General features: G+C 42.9%; 1 protein-coding gene across 2 annotated transcripts; it reads right to left on the bottom strand.

Annotated features, from left to right (window-relative positions):
• Positions 1-1,079: 1,079 nt before the first annotated feature.
• On the bottom strand, positions 1,080-6,643 carry si:ch211-37e10.2. Of its 2 annotated transcripts, none has more exons than XM_031297720.2 (5): positions 6,522-6,643; positions 5,720-6,377; positions 4,606-5,165; positions 3,983-4,049; positions 1,080-3,835 (listed from the first exon to the last, which is right to left on the bottom strand). In XM_031297720.2, exons 1-5 carry the CDS (start codon positions 6,576-6,578, stop codon positions 2,304-2,306), a joined length of 2,874 nt encoding a protein of 957 aa, XP_031153580.1. In that variant the 5' UTR covers positions 6,579-6,643; the 3' UTR covers positions 1,080-2,303. The 2 variants fall into 2 exon arrangements, with proteins under 2 accessions (XP_031153580.1, XP_035854172.1); XM_035998279.1 differs by lacking the exon at positions 6,522-6,643 and adding an exon at positions 6,490-6,509.
• Between the last annotated feature and the right edge of the window lie 1,771 nt (positions 6,644-8,414).

Genomic DNA, 8,414 nt, shown 5'->3' with positions numbered 1-8,414 from the left:
CTCCACAACAATCAGTTGCCTGAGTTGTGTTTCTGGCCACTTCATAAATGTAACTCCATACTCTCCTTTTCAGCTTTGGCCTCCAACCATTTCAGGAGAAAATAACTTTGAAGCTTCACCAGTTAAGGCCTAACTTTGTCTGTCTGCCATTTGGTGCTAGGCAGGTGGCATAAAGTGAGCTTACTGTATCACCTTTTTTAGCTGGAAACATCTGCTGGAAATGGGGTTGATGAATGTGGAATTTGTTGGCCGTCCAACCAAAACACAACTAAAGAGGCTAACTAAAAGAAGTGTCGTAGAGCTAATGGGAACTACAGAGTTGGGTGATAACTTTTCCCCACCACAAGTGAGCCCTTTCACATTACATGTAGTAATTTAAACCATGGTGAATATAGAAAATATTGATTAGAGGAGCTTAAAATACAAAGTTTTTAATACACACACATTCCTTTGCTTTAGTTTTTTTTCTCTTTCCTGTGGTTTCTCTGTCCCCGTTTCTCTCTCTGGTGTCTCTGAAACTCTTCAAGTGCTGTGGGTCTCATTTGATCTGCAGCGTCAGACATCTGGAGCACTGTTCCACTGAAACACCTGTTTTCAATTCAGGCAACCGACAGAAACATTTGATTGTTTCTTACAACCAGTCTCTCGCTCTCTCCTTGACTTACAGGCTATTTGTTATGTTTAAGCTAAAGTACAGCTCTCCTATAGGTAATAGATGGAAGAATAATTTGAACTTGATTAAGACCAATTGAGAGGAATATGCAGTGTATGATTTTCCAGGTATTATGTCTTCAATTTTGGCACCTATAGCTGTTGAATAAGGTTGCTTTCAAATAGATTCAGTATGTTTGAGAATAAATGGAATGAGTAACGTCTGAATGGTAAACTTTTACCCTTTTAATTTGATGGAACATTATTTAAAACTCACAATAAAATAAATGTCAAGATATTGAAATTAAGGCCATGTGAGATGTCAAATTATGTGGCTATACAGGAATGCTTTACATCATGCTAAATTTAAATACAATTTGAAATATCTTGTGGATTAACAAGCTATGAGTAAAACTTATTTTCTGGCAAAATATATGCACATTTTATTTGGTGTTGAACAAGTATGCATGCATTGAGTGCAGAAAGCCCAACCACAGAACAAAAAAATCACTAAACATAATGAAGTGAGAATAAAGCTGAAGAATGTCAGTGGCGGCTTCGCTGCCAACTCCCTGAAACACTTAATTATGCCTAATTGTTTAGAGGACAGAACACACACAGAGGCAATTAGGAAGGATATGCATGGGAAACTCTTCACAGGGAAACAGCATTTAGGCAAAGAATAACAAAGTATGATGTTTGCACATTCCATAATACTAAGTTAAACTATGTGTGTAAAATAAACCTATGATAGAGGCTATCACTGCATGTATTTGATTTTAACACTGCCTACTCAGTGCTATACAGGACATATATCTTTCTCATGTCTGACAAATGTATGCATTGTATAGTGTAAATACAAAAGTCATGTTTTATAAAAGGCAAATAAATATCATCAAAAACAATATCAAATACCAACTCCTACTTATGAAATTTTAGTACATATAATTGTATGTATGGCTCTTTCATAACTCTTTTAGAGCATTGAAGGGATAGCTTGCCATTTTGGAAATGCATGAATATAGCTTGAGTAAGGCTAGATGAGAAAATTGATACCACTCATATTGGTGAGTGGCATCTATCTACTTTAATTCATCCAGAAAGTGAATAAGCACATGTCCCAAAATATCAAACTATTTTAAAATGCCTAATGATATAATACAAAAAGGTTTGTTACATACAGTACGCAAGTTAAATATGTGCAGGAATAGGATATACATATTAACCGACTCATACAAAAGTAGGCATGCCAATGTCTCACACACACACACTTATATACACATATATAAGCACCACTGCACATGTATGTACACACACTCACACATACTGTACAGACACACACACAATCAAGCCAACACCATGAAGAATTGGTCACTGCTCAACCAGCCGAAGTACTTCAAGCAAAAGCAGTACTTATGTATGTTAATCATACCCAAAAGGGATTTCACAATAAAAGTCTAAAGAGGTGATGAAACATACATTTAAATCAATAATATGACAAAATATGTGTAATAGATGAATAACATTGTTTTTCATCTAGTCTTCTCTCTTAATTTGGTAAATTGTTGAATCTGCTCTGCAATTCAATATTGTGCAAAACTGTCTTTTTTTCACAAACTGTATTAATGACAAAGGCTTCATCCCTTCTTGGATCACACTGCAACCCAGAGGATTGAAATGTTAGTGCCGCCCTCGTGTGTTATCTGGTTAACCCGTCCGCGGATGCAGTCCAGAGTAACATAGATTGCTGTACCGTTCTGGACCGGAAATGAGGCCCTCAGCCCGATACTGGCCCACTCGCTCCCTTCAGGCATATATCCAGACACCTGTTGAGCCACAGGACCCGCCTGCTGGCCCTGACCCCCAACCCGCTGCAAAGTGAGTTTTACAATATTGCAGGAGTGTATCAGCTTCAGGTTGAGGGCTATGTTCGCCGTCCCTTTCTCGTGAAATATAAAGTTCTTCTGGCTGTTTGGCTCCCCCGAGCGTGCCAAATGAACCTGTAGTGTGTCCGGGCTGATCTGCTGGAATGACAGTGGCTTATTCCTGACGGCTCCAAAGGGCAGACCAGTTCTGGACACGGTAGCAGTCAGGGCTGACGACACTGCTGAGGGAATCCAGATAAGACTCAGCATACTGATCCCGGTGCTGTCCCCAAAGTAGCGGATGTTGCACTGGGACGGAGATGTGACCTCAAAGCTAAGCGTGTCCCCGCTAGCTACGCTCACAGCGCCAGAGAGGGTGATGGAGGTGTCCCTGTAGTTGACCCCCGTCTTGAAGGCTTGCATCGCCTCCTGGCCAGTCCCGTTGTGGTTGGTGTAGGCAATCAGGGAGAAACCCTCTCGAATGCAGGTGTGGCCCATAGAGTAAAGCGCCTGTTGGAGGACGAACTTTACAACACCACTTTCTGTGAAGCGCACTCCGCGGTTGTCGTGGGTTACAATGATCATATACGGGTCCGACACTGAGGTCAAGCGGAAAGTTGGGCGGTAGCTGGTCTGGTAGTGCGTCAACAGGGACATTTGTGCCGTCATAGCTACAGCACCGGTGTCATGCGACAACCAGAGCAAGCTGAAAGAAGGGGTGGTGATATCATAGACGTGAAGATCCTTGCTCTGGTTGCAGTGTTGATTCGGACTCTTAAGCAGCAGAGTGAAAGTTTGGTTCGGCTCCACCTCAACTCCACTGCTGGCGCTGACACCCTGGAAATACTTCCCATCCGGCTGTTCGATGCGAACACCACTGAGGTCCCAGCCCTCCTCCTCCTGGCTCCCATTGAGCCTCATTCCCACCTGAAGGAAGTTCCTGCAGCTGTGCTTTATCGCAAAGTTATGATCCAACCACACCAGGCCATGCTGCAAGAACGTCACCTGCCCCGCCTCGTTGGACAACAGATCAATTCTCTCTTTGCCTCGGATGTTTAGCTGAAGCCCGGGGAAGATGTGGGCGCCAGAGGTCCTCGCAGGGGGAACTGCCACATTGCCCCCCCAAGACTGGGAGAGTCGGCTCTCTGAAGGCTGGCCGCAGACAGAGTCACTGATAGCCGTGCAGGGAGAGGAAACAGACTCTCCATCACAGTCAGAACAGGCCTGGCACTCCTGCAGCTCCTGGTTGTAGAAGTAGTCGTGACCACACAAGCCCATCATTGCTTCTCTCTCAGAAACTCCCAGACACCTGAATCCCCCTGTGGGGATAAAGACCAGAGAGAATAGAGAAACCAAGGAGTAAAAAGGTGTAAAGTTTGTTCTAAACTGAAAATACTAAGAGGGAAATGATTTTATTCAATAAGACAATAAACTGCTTTAAAAAATAAGCAATATGTTGAACTCACCTGGAGTATTAAGGCACTTCACTCGCTCTCCGCAAATGTTTGGTACTTCCAGACATTCATCTCTGTCCTGCAATTCATAAATTATCATCATGAATACATATTGTTTAATTTACGTTTAATGTTACCAATAGGTTGTACTGAAACTGCAGATAGCTGAGTTTAGTTTTATTTTGATCAGGGATGAGTATCAACATTTACACTCCAAATCAGCTGTTTGCTGCCATATGCTTAAAAACCACTGATCAGCTGAAAACCCATTCACACTTTTGGGTGCAGTGGGTTGGTTTTCACACATCACAGATAACATCAATATAGAACAAATATCAGTCACACCATTGTGAAAACCGACAGCAGTGTGTTGAAAATATAGCTACAGGGGTGTGTGAACATATCAGTATTTTAAAGGGCCATACCTGGCACATCCTGTCTGCAGTAGGAGAACACTGTGAGATCAAGCTGAAAACCCATTCACACTTTTGGGTGCAGTGGGTTGGTTTTCACACATCACAGATAACATCAATATAGAACAGATATCAGTCACACCATTGTGAAAACCGACAGCAGTGTGTTGAAAATATAGCTACAGGGGTGTGTGAACATATCAGTATTTTAAAGGACCATACCTGGCACATCCTGTCTGCAGTAGGAGAACACTGTGAGATCAGAAAGAAGCCTGGTGGACACATGGTGCACTTCTCACACTGAGGTGGGTCCCTCTGAAAATCACAGAACTCCTCCTTTCCACAGGGTGAAGGGCATCCCAGCAGAGGTTGAGGAAAATTAGCCTCTCCGACTACATCCATCACCTTTGAGTCCATGTCCATTTTGTGCACGGCGTAGGACTTCTGCAGGTGGCTGCGGGCCTGGCTCTGCAGACCCGCCAGGTGGCTCTCAAAGTAGCTCTGCAGCTCAGCCTGCAGACCCTGGAAGGAAACCTGTTTGACGGTGTCTGAGAGGAGGCCGTACTGGGCCTTTACCACATCCATCTGCTCATACATGCGCCGCTGCTGGTCCAGGATCTCCCTCTGCTGGGACAGTAGCGCCTCCTGTTGGTCGGCGAGCTTCTGCTGCAGGTCGCGGATGACCATCTGCTGGCCTCGCAGGGCCTCCACCAGCTTCTCCTGCCCCTTTGCCAGCTGGAGGTGCAAGATGAGGGCATCTTCTGAGGGAACTTCATTCTCCCCTGTGGGGAAAATAATGCAGAATGAAAGATGGGATCAGACAAGTGCTTATTGTTAAACTCTGCAGTTGAGGAAGTGATTAAATGAGATTAAGACTCTTTCTGCAAATAATGCTGGAACAAAGTGTGAACACCCAGTGACCCCACTTTGTTGGCCTAGCTGGCAAGTGCAATGAAGGTTTCCTGTATGGACCAACATCAAAGCACATTTTCTGGACAACTGACTCAGAGACATTTTTCCAGTCCAGTTGCTCTGCAGTTATCATTTTTGATTTTGTTTTTAGACCATAATCCCATTTTGCAGATCACTGGTGGAAAAAGAGGATTCAAGTCAATAAAGAGTAACATACATTTGGGGAAATTATAGGCATACTGTTGTCAGTGCAATATAATTCATCAACTTCTTTTGAAGCTTGTCACTCAACCAGAAATATCACACTGTGGTGCGCAATTGTGCATGATATTTTGAAGAAGTGAATCAGCCTATAACTATCTAACCACAACGGTTAACATTTTAGAAGAAGAAGATGATGATGATGATGATGATGATAGCAGACCTGGCTTGATGTCACATGTGAGCTGGACACCCAAAGGCGCGCCGCCAAGTTCCGATGACGGATATCCAAGCTCCGGAAAATCTCCCAGAAACTGTGCGGCTCTGTCGGACAGATGGACAGGCTGGCTCTCCTCTGAACTACATCCCTCTCCCACACAAGACTTTGCTCGAGCTTTTGGCCGTATCCTCAGTGGCAGTCTGCACTCGATCCCTCTACAGTCTTGGGTGTCATTAGTGGGCTGAAGTTGTTTCACAAGAGCGGCGCAGTCCGCATCGGTGCATCGCGCAGGTAGAACTTCAGGCGCTTTTATACGTGCACCGCTGCCGCTGTCACTGTGCCGCACGCGAAGTGTCTGGACAGCCGGATAGGCTTCCGATGCTGCTCTTGGAGAGCTATGGTACGCATGGTGTTGGCTGGCAACTACATGCGCAGCTCTCCCCTGCGTTGTCGGGTTAAACTGCCGCGGCGTTCTAGAGGATCTGCTCCCCGGACAGTGCGCTCCGGTGCACGGTCTTGGATCGCCGGTTTCCGCGCCGTAGCAGTGCGTCCCCCGACAAATCTCTGCGACAGCTTGCAGTGATATCAAAGACAGCAGCAGCAACAGCACTGGTGTTACTAAAACCATTTTTGCGTCAGTTATATATATCTCTCTCTCTACCTGCAAAAGAAGAAACATCCGAGTTAAGCTTTTGAGTCCCAAAGAAGTCCATCACTGATCTTCTCCTTTCAGATGAAACATCTTTGTCACAACTGAAAACAAATGGTATCACACTTGCCACAGAGACTCTTGACAGAACATTACCTTCAGCAGGGTTCGGTGAGACTGGCTTTCCCGACTCTCAGTACGGAATAAAAACATTAGACACACGCATTACCACTGGCTCTCTCCATGCCTGACGCACTCTGGGGGCTTCTGCACTACAATGTCTGTATGTGGCATTCCTAAGACTTAATTAGCATCAGGTTTCCCCGGCCACAAATTAACCCTTCCCCTTCCCTGTTCTCCACACAGGAATTCCCCATTGAGTTAAAAAAAAATGTTTTCTAAATGGAAATATTGGCTCCCATTTTCATTTTAAAAGAAAAAAACAAAGGGAGATTTTATCAATGGATTGCCAGAATAATTGTCTCTAGTCCTGTCATCTTTTTTCCTGATGACTGTCACTTTTCATTTTGCTCACTGTTGACTTCCCTATGACCTTATGACCATCCAAGTTGTAGAAAGTGTCAGTGTTTTTTTGTTTAGCACATCCTAAATGTTGAGACAGCTGCTTGTCCTCAACCCAGTGTCCTTCAGGTTACGGTGGCCTTGTCAACACAAGAGCGCCCCTCTTTATAGAAGGAGCCAACAGAGGTCAAACTTTTGTTGAAAGGACCTATGGCAAAAGTCAGGAATGTGAAACCCACAGCTGGTTTTTTGGACCCTCTCATTTTGGTGCTTCAGCACAACCACATGTCCAGCGGGGGGGTTATCTGAGCCTTATGTGTGCTGGGATGTTTGTAGTTTGGCAGGTTCTAATGTCATTTTTTTGTTTGATTTTATTTCAATGTCAGGCAGGTACGGAAGCTAATTTCCACCAAGAAAAGAAAATAACGAGGAAAAAAAAGACTGTTATGAAGTTGACTTATCTTCTTTAATAATTCAAAAAGTTGATTTATTGTCTCATTATTTTGACTCGCAATGTGCACTTAATATATCATACTGTATTTGTGACATATTATCCAGCACTTTTGTCTTTGTTTTTCATAATTTTGAATTTTTAACAAAACTTTGAGTTAGCGATCTAGCATCTCATAATTTTGTCTTAATTTTGGTTTCTCATAATTTTCTCATAATGTTTTAACTCAATGTTTACTTAGTATCTCAACATTTTGACTTATCTTATAATGTGCACTTACTATCTCATATGTTTGATATATCTCATAATATTGACTTATTCTCTCAAAACTGTGATTTATTCTCTTAAAATGTGGACTTACTCTCACATACTTTTCTTCTCATTTTGATGAATATCTCTTGTTGTATACTTAATATCTCAAATTTGTATAATTAATAATTGTGATTTATCTCATTATCTTTTACTCGGTTTCTCATTATAATGTATTCTCCCATAATCTGGACTGAATAGTTCATAATTTTGATTTATTATGTCATAATGTTAACTTAATATTCATTTTGATTTACCATGAGTATGTTTGGGCAGGAATGGGCCTCCATAGAGGCAAGTTTGACTCATGTTAATAAAAACAAACCACAGTTTCATTGTTTGTTGGATTCTGTTGGCAAATCAATCCTGCCAAGCAGAGCAGGAGGACCTGATTGGAAACTTCAATTAGTTGCATACACAGAAAAGATCCAGCTTACTGTTGGTGTAAACATGCAGAGTGGATCCACAAAGAAAAGAAGTGGCGCAGGCTGGTAGCATGAACTGCTCTCCGCCCCCCACTGAGCTGAAATGTATAGTACAGCAGAGTACAAACAGAGGGCACTACAACACTCCTAATGCATCACTGTTCACATCATCACTGTGAAGTATATTTGACAAATGCTTTATCATTTTCAGAGGTGCCCAGTGGTTTTGTCATTATCACCCCATTTTCTTTTAGTGCAGAAAAGCCCGAGAAAGGTTTTTAGAGGTGTGTCGGAGCACTCTGATTTAATATGATGGATTCTAATAGCTTAAAAGTATGCCCT

This window comes from Sander lucioperca, chromosome 23, assembly GCF_008315115.2.
Source record: "Sander lucioperca isolate FBNREF2018 chromosome 23, SLUC_FBN_1.2, whole genome shotgun sequence".
Lineage (NCBI taxonomy): Eukaryota > Metazoa > Chordata > Actinopteri > Perciformes > Percidae > Sander > Sander lucioperca.
The sequence above is the reverse complement of the archived record's forward strand: the minus strand, read 5'-3'. Positions and strand labels throughout refer to the sequence as shown.